The sequence below is a fragment of the Drosophila gunungcola genome, unplaced genomic scaffold (genome assembly GCF_025200985.1).
Source record: "Drosophila gunungcola strain Sukarami unplaced genomic scaffold, Dgunungcola_SK_2 000001F, whole genome shotgun sequence".
Lineage (NCBI taxonomy): Eukaryota > Metazoa > Arthropoda > Insecta > Diptera > Drosophilidae > Drosophila > Drosophila gunungcola.
Window position 1 is genome coordinate 10,068,930 of NW_026453197.1, and position 24,865 is coordinate 10,093,794.

General features: G+C 37.7%; 2 protein-coding genes and 1 non-coding gene across 6 annotated transcripts; 2 read left to right on the forward strand and 1 right to left on the reverse strand.

The window, feature by feature from the left end:
• Positions 1-15: 15 nt before the first annotated feature.
• LOC128262392 (dorsal-related immunity factor Dif) lies at positions 16-21,757 on the reverse strand. Of its 4 annotated transcripts, XM_052996624.1 has the most exons (7): positions 13,829-13,992; positions 7,383-7,433; positions 5,705-6,301; positions 5,043-5,425; positions 4,180-4,255; positions 1,673-1,780; positions 16-779 (listed from the first exon to the last, which is right to left on the reverse strand). In XM_052996624.1, the coding sequence occupies exons 1-7, from the start codon at positions 13,947-13,949 to the stop codon at positions 16-18; spliced, it is 2,100 nt and encodes a 699-aa protein (XP_052852584.1). In that variant the 5' UTR covers positions 13,950-13,992. The 4 variants fall into 4 exon arrangements, with proteins under 4 accessions (XP_052852584.1, XP_052852583.1, XP_052852582.1 ...); XM_052996623.1 differs by lacking the exons at positions 16-779; positions 1,673-1,780; positions 13,829-13,992 and adding an exon at positions 21,069-21,757 and having other exon boundaries at positions 2,142-4,255; XM_052996622.1 differs by lacking the exons at positions 16-779; positions 1,673-1,780; positions 13,829-13,992 and adding an exon at positions 15,507-16,068 and having other exon boundaries at positions 2,142-4,255.
• Positions 21,758-22,234: 477 nt separating this feature from the next.
• Positions 22,235-22,305, forward strand: Trnag-gcc (transfer RNA glycine (anticodon GCC)). Its single transcript has one exon. It is a non-coding gene; the product is annotated as a tRNA-Gly (tRNA).
• A 104-nt stretch (positions 22,306-22,409) lies between these two features.
• On the forward strand, positions 22,410-24,418 carry LOC128261304 (uncharacterized). Its single transcript, XM_052994926.1, is given in 5 exon segments — positions 22,410-22,699; positions 22,793-23,043; positions 23,046-23,344; positions 23,408-23,874; positions 23,935-24,418. Coding segments are annotated over 5 exon segments (1,518 nt in total). The 5' UTR covers positions 22,410-22,538; the 3' UTR covers positions 24,275-24,418.
• The last annotated feature ends 447 nt before the right edge of the window (positions 24,419-24,865 follow it).

The following is a 24,865-nucleotide window of genomic DNA, read 5'->3' on the forward strand; positions in this document are numbered from 1 at the left end:
TAGCAAAGTTGTTGTTCATTTAAAAGTCTGCAATCCCAAACTGTTGAGTTCTGCATCAATGCCCTGGATTAGTTCGTTGGTGTCGATGGCCGACAGATCCATTATGGTGCTGGATATAAGATCACTAAACGATTGGAGGGGTGCGTCTGCTTGTGGTTGCTGATGTGGCAGTTGCTGCTGCTGCAGCTGCTGCTGCTGCTGCTGTTGCTGTTGCTGATGTTGCTGTTGATGCTGCTGCTGCGGGAACTGAGACTGTTCTGGCTGGGATTGGACTAAATATTGAAGCTGCTCAGGCTGTGATTGAAGCTGGTACTGCTGGTTTTGCGGAAATGCCTGCTTCATGTCCAAATTCCCTTGTTGCGGTAAGCTTATGGCACTCATTTTGAGACTCAAATAATCATTGTTATTGTTATTGTTCATCATTACGCTGTTGTTATTGTTAATTGGGGTCATGGAGCCACCACTGAAACGCGTTGGACTGCAGCCATTGATGGGAAAGTTTGACGTCTCTGGCAGATAAAGATGGTTATTGTTCTGCCCCATTTGCATTGGCGGAATGCTATCCACAGTACTACAGTTCGACCGAGGAGATGGGATATTGTACTCCACCGATGGACAGTGGCTACTCTGGCTATCCACATCCATAAATCCATTTTCCATCTTGATGTTGGGCGCAAAGTTGGGACTTCCACCAGGATACATAATGGGCAAGCCCGGCGACATCTGTGCCTGCGGTAGTGTGGTCGACATTTGCGGAGTTTGAACCACCGTATAGGGGCCTAAATAAATAAACACAACAATATTAGCCGTATGTTTACAATAGCTACCAAAGGAATCGTTAATGAACGCAACAGTAAACCACGAAAAGCATTTACATAATTGAGGCGAAACTGAGGTGAAACTAAAGCAATTTGCGAAAACTCAAAAGGACAACAGCAAACCACAACATCAACTTGACTGCAGGTAGGCAATATCAACTTACATTATTTGATGTCCAACTTTTGTGGCTATTATGGAGCTTGAGAAGAACTAGACAAAATAATAGGAAGAGGAGACACAACCACGGTGGACCGAAGTTTAAAATACCCTTGCCATAATTACTCAAAGCTTTCACATTAATTCGTTTAATATATTTACGAAATAGGATTAGGATTATACCTATGAGGTACATTTGACAGAAGACTCAGACTATTTAGTTCAAAATTTTTATTTAATTAATCTTAGAACTTTGAATTTCACTTTTAACTTATAGGGCAAGAGTATTAAAAAAAATTTTGAAAAAAAATGTAATCATTTGTACAAAATATTTAAAGTTAATCACTTTTACCAAAAACCTTTATTAATCAATTTTTGTTACATTAATAGTGCGTAGAACAAATATTTTCGATTCGAACGGCCTAAAAAAACAAATATTTTTCAACTACGGCTTAACATTCTCCAACAATTCCGGGTTGGACAACAATTTTATCCATTGGTCCACATGGTATTAAATCCTGTACTATATAATGTGAATTTTCACAATCAACTTTCGCTACTCGAAATGTGACAATCGAGAAATGAGTTTGTGTGTTTTTGTATGATAGATGTGTGTTTCTAGGAACTACATTAATGTAATGCTTGTACAAAAGAACCCAGCACCAGTAATAAATGCGGACTATTCTCGAGAACTTACTGGACGTTTTGACCTGCTTGGATGGATATAAATCGGTGCTCATGAGACTGCGCTTTAGGCTTTCAACCGCATTTTGGGTCACCAAACGATTGTGCTTTGTGTGGATTTCTACAAAGATATTCGGATTTTCAGGAGATTAGAAATGTTTATATTCAAATTCGGTGAGCGTACTCAATGTTTTCTTATCTAGAAAAGTTTTGTAAGCATTATTGACATAATTATAATTAATACTGAAAGAAAAGACGACTAGAAAAGGTATTTTTGCAGCTGCATTTGTGTTTTGTTGTTTTGGACTAACTGATGATAGGGTTTCGGATAACTGATTTGATTTTTACCAAAAAATAAATGGTATATTTAAAGGATTTTAAAATATTGAATTGGAAAAAAAATGCTAGAAATTAAGAAATCTTACTGTTATTTTTCTAGATAACATTTTGTTTTAAAAAATATTTATAATATCTTTGATAAATACAAATTTGTATGTTACCCTTTGCTTAGGAGGCAATTTGTTTTCCAAAATAAATGCTTTAAAATTGTTTCAAAAATTGCATTATATTCTTGTTTACCCTCAAATCAGTTACCCGTAACGCCTTCATCTCCCCCTTATCCCTACTCCAGGCCATTGGCCTCCGCCAGCCGTCGAGCTATTTCATCCGCACTGAGGAAATCCGTCGCATCCACACCGCCCGATGCCCCACCACCTGCTGCTCCGCCTTCGCCCAACTCCCCGCCAAACGGTGGCTCCGGACTTCTGGTGGTGTACAGGGCAAAGTGTTCCGCCTCGGAGAGATCGACACTGGGATCCAGTACGACACCGTAGGCGCCCTCGCACAGATTCTTGATACTCTGCCGGTCGGCAATGGCTATCAACTCCATGTGGCCATCACTTATGGGAATATCTGCCAGCTGGAGAGTGCTCAGGGTCTTCCTGTCCAGCGGTCGACCATAGCTGAGGGTACTAGCGTTCGAGTAGCTCTCCGGCCGGAGCAAACTGTTCTCGCTGTCGCCTCCCTTCAGCGGTATGTGGATCACATCCGCATCCAGGTGGGCGGGTCTTTTTCCCGACACACTACTTGAACTTCGACCCACTGGCTTGCCATTTCTGCCCTCATTCTTCCCCAGCGGTTGCATGGATCGTGTGGAGCTGCGATTGGGATCTCCCAATGAAAAGTGCGCCACACTGGGCTCCCGACTGCCGGTGGGTGTGGTGGCCTTGGATCCACCGGGCAATTGTCTATTGGGACTACCACCGGGTGTCATGGATTCCTCATCGTCCGCCCGGCTTTTGCGGCGCGTAAAGAATCTCGAAAAGAATCCCTGACGCTTCTTGGGCGAAACACTGGGCGTCGGTTGCCTTTTGGTGGGACTTTGATCGGGTGTTCGCATTATTATAATGGGCGAAGGTGTGGTTCTAGCGGAACTTAGGCTGCCATTTCTTGACCGACTGACAGACATTGAGTCACTGACAATGCTCAGGTCCTGGGAATTTCGCTGCGGTTTCGGTGGCAAGGGCGGTAGTCTTTGATCGCAAACGGGCGATGGAGTTCGCGGTGGCAGCGGCAGGGGCGGTGAATGGGGGGGCGTGGCTGGGGTCTGGGCAGCATTCACTTTAATCCGCGGAGCTGGTGGATTTGTCAGAACCACCAGCTCGTCATCATCCAATTGGCCAAACGGATTGGAGGGCGGATAAATCTGAACGCCCTGTTTGTTCTCTTTGGGCAGGCCTATTTTAATGGGATTGTTAAAAGCTATCTGCAGGCTCGTATATGTGGCTGTCTCATCGAAATTCTCATCCAAATCCACTGAGGCCTGGGCACTGGCCGAAACCATTTCGTGTTCCTTTTCGTTATCCGGCAGCTCTTTTACGGCCGGATTCTCGAGGGTATCCCGGCGAGAACCGCTGGCCAAGAGTCCAAGGGCCTCCTCATCCAACTGATTCGTTATGGTCGTATTGGCCGTCAAACTGCTGACATTGGTGAATGCTGTTTGGGCCGTGCTATTCGATAGCGACTGGGTATCACCGTTTTCCACCGTCAAGCTATCCGTTCTCTCGAACTCGCTGCTCTTCATCCACTCGGTAATCTTGTCCACATTGGTCAGGGGACGCGACTGCAGCTGGGGATGCTGCAATATCTCATCCATGGGCGTGGATGTCTGGGTGCAGTCGTCAGCCAGTTGGGGCAACAACTGTGGCACCTCCAGCTCAATCTCCATGTCCGGTTCGTTGTCGTTGTCCGTGTACTCGGTGACTGTGCCTCCATCCATTTCGTTTGATTCACCCCGTTGACGCATCTGTAGCTTCTTCACCGCAATCTCGAATTCGTTAAGAGTTCCGGAACTCTGCTGGTCGTCGGATGAAACCGTATTGTTGTCCTCCTCCAAGTCCATCGGTGGGCACGAGTATTTCGTGGCCGTCGTTTCGCTATCGAGGGAGAGGATCTGCTGGAACACGTCCAGCTCTTGGCGGCGCTTCAACTTTCGCTGGAGCCGGGCAAAGGTTACCGTACCTGGATTCGGGTAGTACTCGAACTGCAGCGGGGCACTCGTCGCTCCATCCGAAGGTCGCACCAATTTTAGCTCCACCTATCAAAAAAATAACGAGGAATGAGCATTACTCTCATTTTTATATTAAAATGAAGCCGAAAGCCTAGTTTTATACGTAAGCTTACAGTGTACAAATAATTTATATATAATTTATACCCTTTTTTTATAGCTTCGTTTAGTTTATTGTTATTTAACAAGATAAGAATAATCACGTTGCTTTATAAATTATTAAAACTAAATCATAATAATGATAATGATAATATAAAAGATTTTCAACATTTTTAATAGCCCCGTTTACCTTAGTGCAATTTCTTAAGTAATAAAAAACCTTGAATACTTTAAATTAGAAAACATACAAGAATGTTTAGTTTTAATTTATACCTGTTCGAGATTTTAATTTTAAAATCATATTTAATGGACTGATAAATTTGACCTAAACTTTAATTATCAAAGATAAATTTTAATAAATGTGATAATATCAATTCGAATATTTATATTTTATTATTACAAACGATTTAATAAGTTTATATTTATTTTAACTTGACAGCTTAATAAATATAATGATACATTAACTGTTTTAAAAATAGGTATTTCCATGATTCAAGAACTGTGGAAAATCCGTCATACAGAAAACCGCAAAATGTTCGAGTTAATATATGTAAGCTAATTCACTTTGCCAATTTTAAATTGCCGCTTGACATGCATTTCTAGTCAAGATTTAAATGGATAAAAGAGATAAAAACCTATTTTTAGCTTTGTTTGCTTTTCCTGTTTAAAATTGATTTACCTGCCATATAAGAAATAATTATTTTACGATGCCACTCACATTGACACTATGTGTGATCTCGGTGTTCTTGTAGCGCGGCGTCTTGAAGGCGATGGCCATCTGCTTGAACACGTCCGTGGGCTGGAACTCGGCGTTGGCGAACCACGTCTCCCGTCCGTTGCTGTCCGTCTCGTAGAACCGCACCTCGATGTCGTCCTTGGCGATCTTCTCGCACAGCATGATGATCTCGCTGCCGCCGGTCACTTGGGCCGAGCAGCTGCACAGCCGGTTGATGGTCAGCTCATTGCTCTTGCCGTAGATCGGTGAGGATACGACGGGGTCCATGGCCACCCATGTCTTACCCACTTGGATTAGGGCCTGGTAGCAGAGGCGCAGCTCATACCGATTGATCTTGTCGATCTGGTCTTTGTGATCAAATTTGGCTAAATACAAAATTATAGAAAAAATATGAGAACCAATTTCAACCAACTTTTTTCATGGTGTTGTTAGGTAACCAAATAATTTTACAAAAAATCGAATGTTTTAAATTTTTAGAAAAAAAAAATTTGGCTCTAGTTGCCTTGCGGATAGCATTAATTTCTGACTGTGAAATTTCTTGCGGAAACCCAAAATCGGGTTAATGTTGAATTAAGTATGATTTTTCTAATAGTTATTTAACTTTTTTTTAATGTTTTAACTTAAATTCTTTCAGGAGGTCTTACCGCAAAAGGGATCGACATTTCGCTGTTCCCGCTCCACCAGGGAGTCGCGCATCTCCAGCTTCTTGGCGCACTGGATGCCAACCTTTTGGAGCACCAGTCGTCGTTCCTGGGGCTCCAAGCGCTTCCGGTAAATGCCCGACTTGCAGGCATCCGCCTCCTCCTTGCTGACCAGCCTGTGGGGGTGCTGACGATAGGGCTCCTCGCTGGTCACGCAGGACACCACGATGATTACCGGGCCGTCGTAGTTGCACACCTCGACGGTGGGAAAGGTCTTGCCATTTTCCGGGCTGGAGTTCATGCCCGGAATCGAGCCGGCGGTGCGACCCTCGCACTTGTAACGAAAGCGGATTATATTGTTCGTCGGCTCCTCCACAATGCGCAAGTGGGGTCCACTTTTGGCACTTGGCTTTAACGGATTCTGATTTAGATTCTGGTTCTGGTTCTGGTTCTGTAGGTGGAGTGGCAGGTGCGACGGCATTACCGGCAAGGAGGTCGACTGCGATAATATGTGCTGTTGGCCGCCTATAGCGCCACCACCCACTCTGTTGCCTCCGGTGGCCCCACCGTTCAACTCCATGCTGGCATTGATAATTTCCTCTGGGGAACGTAAGTATTTCACAAAAATCAATAAGTCAGAGTGCCAGAAACAATTTAACTTAGGTTAGGGAAGGAAACTAGAAAAGGAAGCTCAAAATACCGTCGTGAATTAAATGGAGTAACCATGCGTACACATTTCATCTGACAGTTACGAAAGTAGACACACTGTGTGTGAGTGTTTATTTATAAAAATATCTTACTTTAAAAAACAACAAAATTTTACTTTCAAAGAATATTGCGCTTAAGATATACTTAAACTATTGAGCTATATTCTGCTCTGAATAAGTTTCAAAATCAAAACTATTATTTATATGTGTAAAATATTTTTATAGAAAAAAATATTATTTTAAGAATTTAATGTAAAATTGTATTTTGTTTAATTTATTGAATTTATTTCACATCTCTACATCTTTCCAATTTACAGACAAATCGTATTTTATTAAACTTATTTAAGTGACAGCATTTGTATTTATTTTACAAAAAGTAATCTGCTCAATATTACATAAATTACCCAGTCAAATTGAAATGGAAAAGTGCGTGTGTGACGATAATCTTATATCCATTAGAAACGCACTACGCACTATCATGCGTATATGAAAGGCATTGGGTTGCCATTGTTTTCTGCGAAAGGGTGAAGGGTAGAAGGCTTCCTCCTTCAATTTCATTTGAACTTTGTTATTGCCAGATGTCGACTATGCAATGACGAGTTCTGACGTCAAAAAGTTGCGCAGCAATTTGCTAGACTTATTATGCCACTTTTCTCCGATATTTATTATTGCTGCTGGCATTTTGTTCGGATGGCAACAGCAACATCAACGCCTTTAGCCCGTGGCTATAGCAATAACAATGTTCAATTAGCCACTAAAAATTCCCCACAAATCTGATGCTCACTGCCTGGCCTAATTAAACGCATTGTCGATTGACTTATGCCCACAGATTATTCATTAACCAGAGTCGTAGCTCTGTTTTCACCATGGCATTGGGTTAAGGGGGCAGTTCTCTTCTATGGGGCTATGTTAATATTAATTGGGGTTGGTAGTAAATAGGTGCCAAAATTAAATTGATGGCTGTTTGTACATACGTAAATCGCCAAAAACCTCCTCCTCAGTCATTGGATTACACTGGGGATTGCCTGAAAATAAGAGCAATGATCGATTGTCATTAACTTTTCGCATTAAGCTTATTTAGGCAATGATATATTTTTATTTGTTAGCTTATATATAGATTTTTTTTTTGTCTATACAATCAAATTGATGGATTTTTGCAATTTGACGTAATCAATTAACGATGTTTTTCATTTTATATAAGACAATTTTTCTTAGACAATTTTAAAACGGATTACAGTTCCTGCCACATTCAAGGAAACATTTTTCATTATTCGATTAAAATTATAATAGGTACTTATAAATTCAACTACTCAAATATAATGAATTATATATATATATAATTCCGACCCATTGAGATGGGAAAATATACAGTTGTGACGCTACAAAGATTATGTCCCTAATCTCAATTCTAATTATACTAACAAATGCCAACTTAAAGTGTACTGAGGTTGGTAAATTCCCCAATGTTTCACAAGAGCCAATAGTACGGTGGGATACTCGTTCTGATTTAAAAAGAAGAAAAAAGCACATAAATTGCTTAAGGCGCTTCACAATCTTTGTGATTTGTTCTTTCCCAAAAAATGGCTGATAACGAAATCTTTTGCAGATTGGTGTTAATTCTAAAAGAATATGTGTTTCTGTCTCTCAACATGTCATCGAATGCTATTTTTTTATAAAGTTATATTAGTAAATATTTGTATAGAGCTTGTAAGCTCAGAATCCTTGTTTAGCAAATTGGCCTTGTTTATCTGCTTTCCCTTATAATGAAGGCAAACATATGGCTTTGCTCCTAACAATTTTCCTTGCCGCAGTCTTCTTCCTTCGTTCGTTATTTAAGTATTCAAATACCGGCTACTGCCGCATCGATCAAGGCTATCATTGTTAGTCTCTTGTAAGGGGATAATAACAATGTCTGTGTAATGTGTATTTAATAGTCTTAGCCATAAAAAGGCCAAACAAGTCACTCCTTGTGGCTTATTTTCTCAATTTTCCTCCCTTTTCCGCAACTGCAGTCAGCATATGCCGAAAGTATTTTGCATTTTCTGCACATAACTCAACTTTTTAACAAAAGGAGAGCACACTGAAAGATAAAATCCAGCCAAAAGTCTTACCTTGGACAGCCTATTTGTCTAAATGTCAAACGATAGTGTCAAGCCCACGTAGACTGCACAGAAAAATATACATAAGTTCTATTTGTTAAAGCAAATTGGATAAATGTATTTTATACATTGAAATACAGTGATTGAAATGACATTAATTTTATATATATTCATTTTATATATATTCATAATTTATTCACTCTTTTTTTAAGCATTCGATTAGTAAAAAAGGGAGTACTGTTTTAAAATTTAAATGTAATAAATTCGTATTATTATTAAAATCAGAGGTTAAGTTTGGGTTTAAAACATATATTTACATAAAATGTTTGAAAAATGTACGAGTATCTTTACAAAAATCACCTGAGATTTTTATTTGTTTCTGTGCACGCACGAATACAATCGCTTATACAGAGACAATCACACACACGTGGGGGCTTGAAAAATTTGCATATGTTAATTTTGTTTACATTTATAGCCTTGCAAAAACAATTTGTCCGTCACTGGATTTGCTGTTGTTGTTCCTGTCATTCCGTTTTTTTTTTTTTTTTTGTTTTGGGTCTTTTGCAATTCACACCACTCGCTTACACTCACCATTGCCTCAGTGAAGACAGATCCTACGGTTTTTGTTTTGTTTACGAACCACATGACGCTTTATAGGTCTCCCCATCCCCTTTGAACCCAAACCCCCTAGTAAGTAAATGTGGGTCGGTGTTCTGGCAGCAGTGGCCACCGGCAAAACACTTGCATAACAAAATATTTAGTACATTAATCAGAAGTTATATGTTGTTCTTTATATCATACTTAAATTTTTTAACATCAGAATACATTTTGCGCCATGACTTGCAAGTTCAAAGAATAAAGAAGTTCAATATTTTAATTAATCAATAAATTATTATTTTCATAACAAATTGTTTTTTGCATATATTGTTTATAATGTTTTATTATTAGCTAGAAAATGTGTTGTTAATGGCGACCCTTTTTAATTCTATCACAAAGTGAACAGCTTGAACCCTAAAAAAAAGGAAATATTAATTTATTTTATAAAACATTATTTTACAATATGCTTTAAGTCACAGCAAAGTTAAAGTTTCTTATGGTATGTTTCACCTTATGATGAAGAAACATTAATTTGCTTACTTTTAAATAAATATATTTTTTAATAAAAAAAAACGTTTTATTTCTTTAAGTGTAGAAGGCGACATGGTTCCCAATGACATCAGGAAACTTTTAAGTTGGTGCCGCTAGCTGCGGCTTAACTGCCTCTGACAGCAGCATCGCCTTCCCTTAACCCGCTAATCTCTTTTACACACAGAATTTCACACACCCACCCACACACGCACACACACTGGGCAACAGGACGGGCATTAAGGATATCTAGGCGGAGGGGTGAAAGCGGTCATTACTGCGACATCGTTTAAATTTTTATGCAAAGGGGTGGCAAAAAGTTGAACCGTATCGATTGTCCTGCTCATGGGCATAAGTAATAAAGCAACCCAAGTGTAACACACACAAAAAAGAAACAAAACTTATTAACTATCTCGGTTGCCAAGCAACATTCGACATTGCTAACCATTTCCTTAAAGCAAAATGTGCATTTGAATATTTTAAACAAATGTACAAAAACCTTTTTAAATGGTCATAAATAGGTTTAATCCTGCGGTCGTTAGTGGCCTGAGAGAAAAAAGTTCTTAAAATAGCAACTCAGACTAATGGGGAGGCTAATTGGCTTAAATTCAACGCAAAAGATACAAATTTAGAATTTTAAGTATGTCAATTAGCCCTTTTACGAAATTTTGGTTAAAAGCGGCTTGTTGACTGAGGAAAAAGGATATTTTCGCCATAATCTAATGGAAACCTTTAGATGCCGGCTTTTTGAATCCCTTTTTGTGTAGCTAAGAAAAAGGTTTTTGGTTTTGGAGAAATCTAGGACCATAGAAAATTCAATAAAATAAATATTAACAGAAAAAAACCTGAACTAAAATTTGAAAGATTTCATTATATTTTCTAAAAATTAAAGTTTTTTGCTTAAAATAGCAATATTCCAATTGCATTTCCCATGGCTCTTCGATTTAAGTTTTTATATTTCATTAAGTGGCCCAAACGCAAGAAGCTTTCTAAAGCGCGTAATTGCTTAGTTCATTTCCATAGCCCCACCCCCTTTTCCAGGACCCTTTCCCACCATTTTTCCCGTCTAGCCTCAAGTTACTTTTTCTGCCAGAGCTCCTGGAATTGGGTATAACTTAAGCCGAATAATACTTTAAGACAGACCGGGCTACCAATTTTAGAACAGGAAAAATAAAACGCCACCAAAAACAAATTTAATTCGCATTTAGGCTTAGGCTAGAAGAGCGTTACTGGAGGAGGGAAAAAATCCTGGCGACATAAATCAGAGCTACAAATTGATGCATAAATAAAGCAAACGGGGAAGGATGTCGCCGGCAGAATAAAAAGTGAGTTGGGTAAAAGAGAAATGTTAATTAAATTTTGTCAAACAAAGATTGGCATTGGGCATGAAGATGTGGGTTTTGAATTACGCTAGGCTTGGGTCCCTGAATCGCCTCTATATTGGTAAAGTAATTCTGGCCGTGTGAGTAAAATACATATTTCAGGAGCTGGAACCTTGTCACGGCCCAATCGATTGGAAAATCGCGTTCTGAACCGAAAATAAACACACAGCTAAATAGAAGAAAATATTGGAATGGGTAAGGGAATATGATGAGATGGGATGGCTAGAAGCTCGAAGCTCGGAGCTCGCACACACATTTCACCTACCCACTGTTGGCCTAATCACACCCAGTCGCACACACAAAATTTGTACATCAAACACAGACAACTGGAACCAATCCATCCCCACGTTTTCCCATTTGGCACCTCAAGTGCTTAAGCTGGCATGTGTGTGTGTGCGTGTGCGTGCCTGGTCCTGCCAGTGTCCTGAATCCTGAGTCCTGAATGCCTTGCATTATATTCGGTATGTGCACAAAAATTAAATATAAAAAACTTTTCCCGAACAAATTCCGCCTGTCGCCAAAAAGTAAAAATAAAATTGTCTCAGGCGATGTGAAACTCTGGCCCCGGGAAAATCAATAAGCGTTGAAAATTATGATTTTCCTCTAGGTCTTTCATTGTGTCCTTCACCGGGCCATGCCCCCGCTGTCATTTGCAGGAAATCCATTTGGCTTTCCTATATGCACTGCATATATAAATAACTAATGTTTGTTTACTCCTCGATCCGAAGTTTGCTGAGGTCTCAATCGATTGAATTTGTTGCTAACAGAAAGGAAATATATGTGTTTTATACTATATATATTGCACCCATTCTGGTGTTAAAATATTTAGTATAAATCAATGATAAGAATGCTGACCCTGAGTTGGCAGTAAAGAGAAAGGCTGCATAAACATGTCAATCTAAAGAAAATACATTAGAACAATACCCTAGAAATAGCTAATATTATTTGATTAAATATCAGAGCTTAAAATATTTAACAGAAACAAAGTAAATCATTTAATGCATAAAATACGCAAAAATATACTTCTCGAAAATATTTCATATATGATTACTTCCCTTTCCGCTTATACTTTAATCATCTTTTTTTCGTTCTTCCCGTCTCAAGTATTATGGAATTTATTGTGTGCTGATTGCTGCAACATTTATGTACAGAAAATTGTTATTTTACTTGTACAGACAACCAGCTCAAATGGTTTTATGTTAGCTGAGGGCACGTGACTCCAGTCGCTTAGCTGCTTTTGATAAGGCTTTCCACACGCCTATCAATGGCTAATCCCAGCAGGAGTTTCCAAGCTAATTATAAAAGAAATTAGAGTGGATGAGTGAAAGATTACAGTGTGCTACAGATGCCGCCAGACGTATACTTTGTATACTTCTGTCACTTTCCGATAACCTTTGCTTAATTTGGCCACGTTTGTGAGTCAGTAACACAAGTGAAACCATAAACACGAAATACATTTTCAGCCTGTCTTCTTTTTTATAATGGTGAACGTAAAAAGTCGCTCAAATTGCTTGCTATGTTTTGCAAGTATTTGTTGGAATTTTGTTTTGGTGTGTCGTGCCACCTGAAAACTGTTAATTTACCTAACTAATTAAAAAGCAATTAATACGGTTACATTTTTGACTGTGCTTCGCTCATCGTTCATTACAGCAGTCAAAAATTATATTGTACAGCCAATCGATTTTCATGGCCTTTCAAGCAAATCAAAGGAAGCATTTTTGCAGTCAAGTAAATAATGCCCGAGCAAACCAAAGCATTTCCAGAATGTCGAGCCACTCCACACCACAGTGAACCGCACCAGACCTCATTTACCCAAGCGTTGGAGCAATTTTCATTCTAATGGCCAAGACAAAATGCTCGCACACACATTTTATTTCAGCCAAAAAAAAAAAAAACAGCCGACACGCGATGACCGAAAATTGGATGAAACCGCAGCATTTAATTATTTTGCTATAAAACTTTTCACGATTCAATCAATTTAGATTCGGTACAACATGGCGTATGCGTAATAGGATTCTGCTTTTCCATTGTTTGTGAAAATTGGCGGGGTGGCTTGAATTGTTTGTGGAACTTGGTGTTAGGGTGGGGGTGTAAATGTGAATGACAGATCAATGTAAAGTTTTCTTGGTTGTTGTTCATGCGGAAAAATCAAAAAAAATTTAAAATTAGAGTACATATTTATTCTTTCGCGGGGTTATCACACACACTAAAAAAAATAAATAAATAAAATAGCAACACGACTGGGAATTTTCACTTGCTGATTACAGTTCTATCAGCTCTATCAGATGATTGAAAAAGGTGCAAAGTTTACAATGTAATCGATTTAAGGTTATAAAAAGGTTTATTTATTTTAAATAATCTTCAAAGAGAATATCGTATCAAAAGGGTAAACAATTTTACTTTATATAAATTATCTTAAAATGTTTGATAAACAAAACAAGGAATTAAGCTAAATAAAAAAAACTATACATATCATTGAGTTGACCAAACTGGTTAATAATAAATATGAAAAGTATAAATCTTTTTCTGTCCTTAATCCAACGACTGCACAACATAATACATTTTTGAATTTACTTCTAAAAACCACACCCTTTGAGCAATTCAAAAGCGTTTAAATTCCCACCAAGCATCTGCGACTGTGGCCATTGAATTTACAATTACTTTCGATTCGAAACAAGTCTGCTTAATACAAATGGAAAAGTTATAGCTATTTGCATGGCTGCGACTTTAAATTGTATGTAAGCAAACCCACACACATTGACCAAAAGGTGTGAAAAGTGTGGATATTGTTTGTGTTCTGCTTTCAATAATTACCGAAAACAAATCCGCTGCCTTTTGGCCATCGGTTCATCGCCCAGCTCATGCCCGGGGAATACAGGTTAGATAGCTTCTGGCTGGGCACAGATAAATCGATATTTAAGTAAGTTTTGACCATGACTGTTCCATTTCATTCTATTTTTATGGGATCCGACTGCCCGACTGTCCGGCTGTGTGCGTGCGGATAACGCAAAAGTCTTTAAGACTTTACGGCATTCCGTGTCTTTCGATTGCAGATATAGTTGCCCGTTCAGGTTGTATATTCCTTTGATTACAAATGAAATAAACGAAATCTTCCAGATGCCGCAGCAAATTTTTATAAACTTTTTTCCGCACCGATTTCACTTGTAAAAATATTTACATTTCGTTAATATAAATATTTGCATTTGGCTTGGTTTATTTCGCATACTGAAATCTTGGTCGTTGAGGTTCCTGTTCCTAAGAACATACTTTCCCCTTGAACTGATCACCATATGTGATAAGACATGGATGTAAATGTAGCTAAACAATAAATACTGAATACTTTTACTGAATTTGCCCGTAATACTTATCGTCTATCAGCTTAAAATATTCACTTGTAAATAAATAAAATGCACATCTCAAGGCAATTAGCAAAACTTTTTTGCGATAAGCTCTGTACAATGTTTAATTGTATACATTATTGCTTCTAAGAGGAAATGTCTACTCTGGGGAACAGTTCCGGCATATGTTATGAACAAAGAACTACGAAATCTGATCCAGTATGTAAATTGCAATCGGCAATCAAACAGGAAAGCAGCACTTGATTTACTATTTAATACCACCTAAGTATTATACTTTTTAATAAATCGCAGTCAACCTACTTCATTGTAGTGGGTTTTATTTACTAATATATGTAAATAAAACCCACTACTTCTGTTGAGCTTGAAAACTGCGATTACACTAGCAGAAAAAATTTGTTAGTCCGAAAAATACAAAATTCCCATATTCAAAAATAAAAAAAAAGTTTTTTTTATTAAGAACATGTCGCAAATTGAGAGTAAAGATAATTTGTGTTCTGTTTTATTGTATAATTTGATAATTCATTTCGTTTTAAAAGTGTGACTTTAAAATGACAAAATAGACTTCTTCTGATAAGCAGAACCTAAAAAAATAATCAATATAGCAATGTTGACATTTTGCCCCAAACTATTCTGTTTTAGTATTTGTATAGTACACAATAAAAAACATTATTTTTTCTATATTGTTATTAAAAATTAATTTATGTACACAGTTTAAATTTATAAAACAACAGGATGTTAAATAAATATAATAATAATTAATCACAACAAATTTATATTTAATTATAAAGTTTATTTAAATACATTAGCAATATTGTTTGCTTTTACATACAACTCAGTCCTACTGCGTTTTTTGTAACTTTTATTTTCATATTTATAAATATAATTTTCATTACGTGTGGCATTAAGATAATTAACATCCCGCATTAAATAGGCACTTATTTATTTATGTATCTGGCATTATAATTTATGAGTTTCGCTTAGCTGTCGATTTCTTGCAGTGTCATTGCAATCGAACTTGATACGGGAAGCTGCCTGTATATACGTTTCTAAAGACGACTAATAGACATGGGGGACTTAACAAACTGCGCCATAGAATAGCTGATTTTGTTTTCAACTAATTTATTAATTCTTACCTTTTAGGGAATGGTCTGCTTCAATACAATTTTATTATTTTCTGATTGAATTTGGTTTCTTAATCCGCATGCACTTGGTGAGACAATAATCGAATTATCTCTTTGTTGGGTCGACACGTGTAATTGATTAAATGTGTTTGTTTTTTTTTTGACTCCCTTGTTTTTGGTTTGTTTGTTTGTCTGACTTATCGCGCGCGCGGTTCACTCACAAAAAGGCGCGCCAAAAATGGTGAAGACATTGAAAACAAAAACAAAAGTTGCTTAAGCAAACGCCGTAGTTGCTTAGTTTTTTATATTTTTAATTTTTTATTGGCACTGCAGCCGCCTGTTAAGAGCGGACATTGATTTATACACACATCTGTAGTTAACTTTGTATTTGTCGTATTGTTGCGTATAATTAAACAATACACAGGCATATATATAGTCGCGTGCGACTTGCACAATATGCGTTATATTATATATGTATACATGTATATAGTATGCTTAAGTTGGCGGTTCGATCGCGTCCGTCGGCGGGCAAGTTCAGATTGGAACTGAGCGGTCCGGCTCACTCTCGCTTGCAAGAGAGCTTCGGCATAGCTTCGGTTTTTTAAGGCTCTGCTCTCAGCTAGCCGCTCTTAGCGATCGCCTGCACTCGGTACGTATACTTGATACGTATGCTTGATAAAAGTGAGCTGTAGCTGATATGACGCTCACTGCCGCGGGTGGCTTCCAATTGTGTTTTCATTTTCAGACCTGCTTCACTTTTGCTTTATTTATTATTATTTCCGTTTTGCAGATTCCACATTTGTTTTCTTTTATAATTATTTTTCGAGTGCGTTCCTATGACGTAACCGGGCGCAAAGAACTGTTATAGATTTTTAAGTGGATTTGGAAAAGTGTTGAGATTTTTATAACGCTCTGCAGGTGTTCCAATTTCGATTTTGGGCTATAAATAAACATTGATTCCCTAAAAAAAATGTGTACTTTTTTGCAGGGAATGAAAGTTTATTGGTATGAATGGTTCGGAAATACCATACAAATTTTGGAAACCCAGAGATGTTATTTCACATGAACTCTTTTCTCATTAAAGAAGCGTTAAAAGTACTAAGAATGCTTTTAATATTTTAAGAATGAACACGTTTCTGGGCAAAAAAAGATCAAAGAGATTCAATGCTAAAAGACCAGATAAGAACAAAAAGAAGGCTACATATACTTACACGTCCGATTTTCACCAAATACATAACAATAGATATATTTGATAAATATAGATATGACAGCTTTTATTGATTTTCCCAGGAATTGACATACCTGAAACTAGTTCGACCCTCGCCTAATGTATATTATAAAACGTTGCTAATTCACACAAGCAAAATTCCCCAAAAAGACTGAAAAAATATTCGCCAACGTCTAAGGTCGAACTGAGTTATTAACTCAATTTTTGGCTACTATTGCATCGACAGATTTTAGTCATTTAAATAAACACAAGTGCGGCGCAAAGGCATAGAGGGAAAATATTTGCAGTTAGCATTGCCAATCGGGCAGAAATATTTCATTATTGTTTCGCTTGAATAAAAATAGTAAAATTTATTTCTGTTGGCCCACAGATTTTTATACTAAAAACAAAGTTTCCATGCTGCGTGGGACGGTCTGGGCCTCAAATGCATTTTGTGAGCCAATTTGCCGGCCGGAATTTATGTCTATATAGGATTACAACAAAAATAGGAATACCTGATGATTTGAAAAAAAAATAATGCAAGTCCAATAGCAACAGAAACTATATTATTTATAATGCCTAAAAATGCCTCGGAAAATAGTATTATTATTTTTAACTCAAAATCTACTTGATTTCATATATGGTAATGAATATTTTCATCATAATTTCTTACAAATAATTAAACCTTTAAATGGCTTACAGAATTTGGAATAAAACATATGTTCAACTTTTTTTTCTTAAATAACAACTTAATTTTGACTGTGTTTCACTGTGCCAAGAATAGAAATCGTTTCAGTTGCGATCGGGGCAGCCACCACATTTAATACATGACATATATGGTAAATCCAAATTCAACGACGTAGTAGAGCCAACGTCATGGAATCTCGAACTCTTTGTTAAGCTTGTTTTATGCGCTCGCCGAAGAAGAGAAAAAAAAAAGAGGGAAGATGTCAAAAACCCAAAGACAATCTCGCCTCTCCCCACCCTAATGGACCCCTGCAATTCTGGCACATGGCTATTCAAGGTCACACGCGTGAGCGGGACAAAGCCTAAGAGAAAAAGAGAAAGAGAGACTGCAGACAAACAAAGCCAAGCCCCAAAGAGGGGAAGTTGGGGGGTGGCGTAACAGTGGAGCGCATAGTTGAGCAACCACTTGTTGTTGCTGCCGCTTTTATTGCTCCTCTTCAGTCAGCGCCAGTTTGAGGCCAACATATCTGCACTTAAAAAAATACGAAGAAAAAAGTAACACTTGAATTTCAAAAAGAAGAAAAGTATATTATTCCTTGAAAATAATTTTCTTGGTAATACCAATAAAATAAATTCAAAAATCAGAGTTGAATTAAAATCTTTTGAAAGCATCAATTTTTTCGTGAAACGATTTCTTTTTAATGATGCAGAGTTTTGGGAAATCTTACTTCATAATATTTTAAAGAAAGCTTATTAATATTTAAAGATGTTCTTCTTTTCAAACTTTTATAAACGTTTATAAAATTAAAGCAATATTTTTTTAAAAGGTAAATCTGAAACATATCTAAATCCGATTTCAATTTTTTAAAATTTTTTATAAATAAATTAATATTGAAATAATGATCAGTTCCTAGGGTGTTTTACTAGGCTTCTAGCATTTTAAATGATTTAAAAGTACATATTATCGACAAAAAAAATAATCATAGAAAACATAATTTAACTATTAAAAAATTCAATATTTTCTTTCAGTAAAAATATATTTCTTGCAATGATAGGAGTCAAACCGAAAGGTCGCCGCCGCCCTCAAAAAAAGCAGAGAAACAAAGCGCGCAGAGCATTAACATTCAAGACATTCGGCCGACATGATAAGGGAAAGGAAGCGGGGTTAGGGGGTCCGTATCAATAACACGAGCGGTAAAATTACCAACGGACTCGAAATGTTTGCCCGGCAGCAAAAACATGATAAAAGAAGAAGTATAAAAACATGACTGAGCTTACTGCGTCGAATTCAAAATGCCCTCCGCCAAACAAGTGCACTCTAATTGGCCCGTGGGGAGCTGAACGTATCCGAATTGCGTCAAAAACATAAACAATACGTCACAACTCGAAGCTCAACAGCAAAAGAATATAAAAAAAAGAGTCTATGTTTTTCCGATAAAGAATTTAAATAAAGTATTATTATTACTTCCATCATAAGGTTAGTACTTAAGTATTTGTCAATCGCTAAAATTAAATAAAAAAATTGTTGTTTCAATTAAAATATCTATTAAGTAATTTAAATCTAACTGCAAAATAATGTTTTTCATAAGTGAACAATTTTTTAAGTGTACTTCCATTTTTTGTTTAATAAGCATTTAATTTGATAAACTTATTCGAGAGTTAAGAAAATACTCTACGGATTGGCATTATTTTGGCGTGACATACAAAAAATATAAACCTGTCGGTCTTCCCTGTCTTGGTTTTTGGTTTTGCGGCACTTGATTGGCTTTTGGATTCCCCGAATTGCGGATGAATCATAACCCTACACATACGTATGCGTGATTTCTGCGGCTCACCAAACACAATTGTATCTCGCGCTCACACAATCACTTTCAATTGGGGCCTTATTCCGTCTGTGTTTCGGTGTTTGGCCATCCGGAAATCTGCTGAGAGCAAAACGCAAAGAGAGCTCAACGCAGATCATCAACTCTAAAGAGGGGGGAAATTTTGGTGAGGGGGGAGGGATGGGTTGCCAATCCAGTTCCCAGTCACTTTGCTTCGCCATATTACATAATTGGTAACTGCAGGAGTTCCGCATGCAACGCGGAGTTTTTGTTACCAATGAGATGGTTGTTGTACCTGTTGCATTTTTTACACTGACACAATCAGTTTTTTATTTACATTTTTTTATATTTCTAAAATGATTTTCGCTTAATAATTGGCTTAAACGAGTTTAAAGCATTGTTCAAAAATTTGTAATGTGAAATAATTTTTAATTAATTGCTATTTGCATTTATACTATACATTTTCAAGAATAACAAATTTTTGAGACAAGTTTGTTTCTTTTATTTGTCACAACATTTAAAATTAGATGTTACAAATTTTTCTCCCTGTGTAAGCATTTTTTTTGTGACCATATCAAGGTTGTCCGTTTCCAACTCTTGGTGATACCGACTAAATCATTTCACAAGCTACGGTAACTCAGACGCAAGTTGAGATACATGACACTTTTGTTTTGCTTTAGCCGTTTAGAGAATAAAAAACAACATCGGCAGGTTTCAGCCACAGACAAAATAGCAACATTCTGAGTAAACAGCACCTAATTAATTAATCTCGCAGCGATTTGTAAAGCAAGTGAAGCTTGTGGGCGGGGTGGAATTAGAACTTATTGGCATTTATTTTAGAACTAAAACTGGAACTAAATCCTCATCTGAGATTGCAATTCTAAAGATTTACAATTTTTTTCTCTGAGCATGTCTTTTTGCATTTATCCGGTCGAGGAACGTCAATATATAATTGTTTCAAAGGTCAGTTTAATGGCTGGTGTCATCTGTTTAATTAATGACGCCAATCTTTTAAAATAAGGAAAATTTACAAAGTGGCTTTTATTTTGATTAGGAGTTTAAGAGTATATTATAGTGTAATTTTAAAGTGTGTTAAAATTCCGTCGATAAGAACAAAAAGATGGTAGAACACTATCATTAAAAAAAAAAACAACTGACAAAAAATATTCATCTCTTAATCCGGTTCTATGTAGTTTCTTATATTTTTCCTAATTAAAGGTATAAACAAATTTATATTTGTTAATCCAAATAAAAAAACATAGAATAACAAATAATTTTATTCAAGTTCGTTTACTAAGGGATTCATTTTAATTAAAACGGTTTAATAAGAATTTTTTTAAAAAGAAAAAATACAATTATTTTAATAATTATAATCATTTACTTAAAAGGCACCTTGATTTTAAATGTCAAAATGCAACTAATAAATTACTTTCCAAGAATATAAGCACATTTCTAGGTAATAGCGGGTAGCACAAATTCTCGGAATGGGAGGCGCGCGCCGTTTTGATCAACTTGATTCAAGTTAACACGTCAGTTTTCTTTTTATTGGTTTTAATAGCGTTCCAGTCTTTACCGCAAAACAGGTCACCAGAAAGTGACGTAGATTTTTAAAATGATTGAGTGACGATTTAATTTTTGCAATTAAGTAACTTTTTCCCCAAGACGTAAGCACATGGGAACTGAGATCGAAATATGAGTAAGATATTCCCAGAGACCTGTTTGGGCTTTAATGGGTCGGCTGGGATAAACCCAATTTCATTGATGCTCTGGCTTAGGCGAAATACGTTCTTAATTATTTATAAACAAATCGGAATTTTGTAATCGACCAGCACAAGATTATTTATAGGCAGAACTCACCTAAATCAGAATTTCCAGCCGTGGCAATAATTCAATATGCTTCGTTTGATTTTCAAAATTTTGCTTGAATTTTTGAATTTTTATGTTCGTTTAGAAATTTTTGTAATCACAAACACTCCCACAGGAATACACTGAAACACTTTTGTTTGCGATTTTTTTTTTTTAATTTATTTTGCTTAATTAATCTTAAGTTTAATGAGCATTTTTCGATATTGACTTGACGTTACAATTTCGAAATCGTAACTTTTTTTTTTTTTGTATTTTTTCAGGTGAATTTTTTGAGGAGACGAAGAACCGTTTGCCAGCAACGACGAACCGTTAATGAAGCCGCCGACGCCTTGGCCACCACGCAGAGTAGTCTTTCACCCACCACCCCCTGCATAGTACCCATCCAACCACCCGGCCACCCCCCAAAAAGCAATAACAACAGCGTGCAAAGTTGTCGTAGGGCCGAAAGCCTTTTCTGCTTGCGCACACTCTGCCAGCGTGGTGAGTTTTTTTCAGCAAAAGCTCTGTGTGGTGAATTCGGTTCGAACGCACACTTGGCGCCCAATCTAGCGGAAATTGCGGCCGCCCCAGGGAAAATGAGCCACAAAATAATAAAGCGGATGCCGCCACCGCATCATGTTACTTACGATGTGTGAGAACTCAACCAAATGTGCTGGCTAAGCGGTCGGGGGACAGACACCGCAGCAGGACATCTTTTCTTTTTGAACTCAATGTTTATTTGCCGGACCAAAATTCGTCAAGTGCCAAACGCATTGATTTCTTTAAAATGTTTGCTCAAATTTATAATGTAAGCAATAAGGACTAAGGAATATTAAGGACTTAAAAGTCGATATCAGAAAGATTATTTTATAAAGTCTAACAAATTTTATATTGCTATATATATTAGTCTGCTAAGATATCAAAATAATTTGTAATTAAGTAATTATTTTTTATATGCGGTCAAAATCTAAAAAATTATAAAAAAAAACTGTAGGCATATTATGTACAAAAAAATGATAGCCTATGGACTAAAAAGTCATAGACAATAAACAAAATAAGTATGATAAATAAATTGAATAGTATTTACATATAAATATTATCAAAACGATGGTGGTGGTGAATACTGTAGTAGTTCAGTCACCGAAGCATATATTTACTTTTGGACACAATTGTACCAAGCATCGGTGGTTCAGTGGTAGAATGCTCGCCTGCCACGCGGGCGGCCCGGGTTCGATTCCCGGCCGATGCAACGTTTTTTTTTATATTTTTAATAAGTTGCCTTATACTATTTTTAATAAAAGTAAATAGGGAACATTTTACAAACGAGTAAGTAGGCTTGTTCCTTGACTTCATTAGTTTCTTTCTTGCATCTATCACCAGAATCAGTTCTCTTATTGATTTCTGTTACGTTTTGAGCAAAATACAAAAGTTATCATTGGCTTATTTGTTTTCTTTTGTGTTTAAATCTTAATTTTGTTCAGAATGTGGCCCAAAAGTCCACGCATTCGTCAGGGAAACAAGACTGGCTTAACAGCAGTTCCACAAAAAGGATCGCCCAGAGCGCTTTACTCTAAAACACTTATTTCTGGCCAGGCGATGAAACGTCGTATATTGGGGCAGCGGAACATGAAGAAGGAGAATGCGTGAGTTCAAGGATCGGGAATCCTTAGATGCGAAGACATACTGTTGTTTTCTACGTATTTTGAGACAATTTGTTGTGTACAATTTCCCATTAGCTTTGTAGACAAGAATGACAGCCAGAAACCGCTGAACAAAATACCTAAGGCGGTGCTATTGACACCGTCCTCCTCGGACAATTCGTTGACCACCAGTGTGTCCAGTTCGGAGAAGCCCAACTTCACGGTTATGCCCAAGGCCAGTCTGCTCCGGGAGCCCACGTCCCTGACCCCATACTTAACCCTCAAGCGACAGCAGACAGCATCCTTGATTAACTTTCGCGTTCGCAAGTCATGCTCCCAAATGGACTTTAAGAGGCTCGACGCACAGGCAATTATCAGCTGGTTGCCCATGTTGCCTCGTCCACAAAACCTGTACAGGAGAAACCGATGGACAGTGCTGGCGACACAGGATTGCAGGGCAACATGGCTAAGATGGTGCTACAGGACGGCACGCTTATTGAGGGACAAATGAGCTTTGTGGTGGGCCCAGAACAGGATGCCCGGGTGGCCAGCTTAAGAATCTTTAACACCATAATGCTGCATGCTTGGCGCCGGAGGCGGGAGGAGGTTCGTCACCTCACCGACCAGGTTGAGGACTACAAGAAGAGTGTAAGAATCATTAATATTACATTTTTCGATTTTTTCATTATTCAATGACTATTATCCCCAAAGGCCGTCAAGAATCGCAGCCAGTTGCATGTCTACATTTCGCTTTTTTCCGTAGAGAAGCGTCGCAACGATACCCTTAATGATCAGCTTAGGCAATTCTATCGCGAAAATGCTCAGACGAAGCTCTCCTACGAGGAGCTGAGCCTAATTCTGATGCAGACCAGGACAGAGAAGGAGAAACTGGCCGAGGAGGTGGCAAGCAAGGATCGGGACATTGGGAACCTAGTGGAGATGCAGCAGTCCCTCAAGAGCGAACTTTTTAAGGTAAGTAGCCAGCAGCGGGAGCAGCTGGTGCAGTTGACCCAACTGCAACGCGACTACCAGGAGAGTAAGTCTGCTCAGGATGAGCTGGTCCGCCAGCTGGATCTACTCCAAATCGACCTGGCTCTCAAGCGGGACTTCATCGATCAGCTACGTGAGAACATGACCAAGCTGGAGGAACTGAAGCGGGGATCCGATGAGCAGTACAGGTGGGAAAACCCGAATCCCTTATGGATTATCATTTTACTACATCATTACCTTTAATTTAGCAATCTTCTCGAACAAACTTTAAAGCTGGAGCGTTCCATTGAGGAAAAGGAGGAACAATTGGTCACCCTCCAGAATTGTTTGGCCGCCACCCTGGGTCAGAGGATCCGGCAGTGCTTTGCCCAGAGTCAGGCCTACCAGCAGGCCACCTATCGCATGCTGCACTTTGTGGCCCACTATATGCTACCCGGTACTCCGCCACCGACACCTTCAATTCCAGGGGCGGTCAACCGACTGAAGGGTCTCTTCTCACGGGGCTCACAAAATGAGCCTGAGATTGCTGACTACGCAAAAGTCATGGAAGAGGTCGATAAAGACCTGGAACAAAATAGTTCCATCTAATATTTACTTCAAGTTTATGGTTTGTTCATTTGTTTAGAGTTCCGGTTGTTTCGGTTTTCAATATGTTTCCTTATGGTTAATATTGTTACTTAAATCTTTGTTGAGAGTGTTGTATAAAATGTACAAGCCAAGAATAGCAAATTTTTGGAAATTAACAAATACTTTATTCCTACAAATACTTTATGCCGTTGAGTTATCCAATTGCTATTGAATACATATTCGCCCTCAGGAAAGGGCCAGAATTTAATAATGTCATGCTGGAAAGCAAACTACCATCTTGTAGCCATATATAGTTATGTTGTGATTAACTGGAAAGGCGATATTTACCTGGGAATATTATTGGCTTAATTTAAAAAGGCAAGAATAAAATTATGTCTTCACATCGCACCGTAAATTGATTAATTGGTAACTTGAAGATCCGCACCTTGAGTGAGAAGTGTTTATAGGTGCGGTTCGTGGCTTTCAAATGTTCGAAGTTACTAAATCATAATCCAGCGAAGTACACTTAACATTTAGCTAGTTATTGATAGACAATAAGTCTTAATGTAGCCCAATTATTTTTCACGTAGCTAACAGATTTATGTTGTGGGT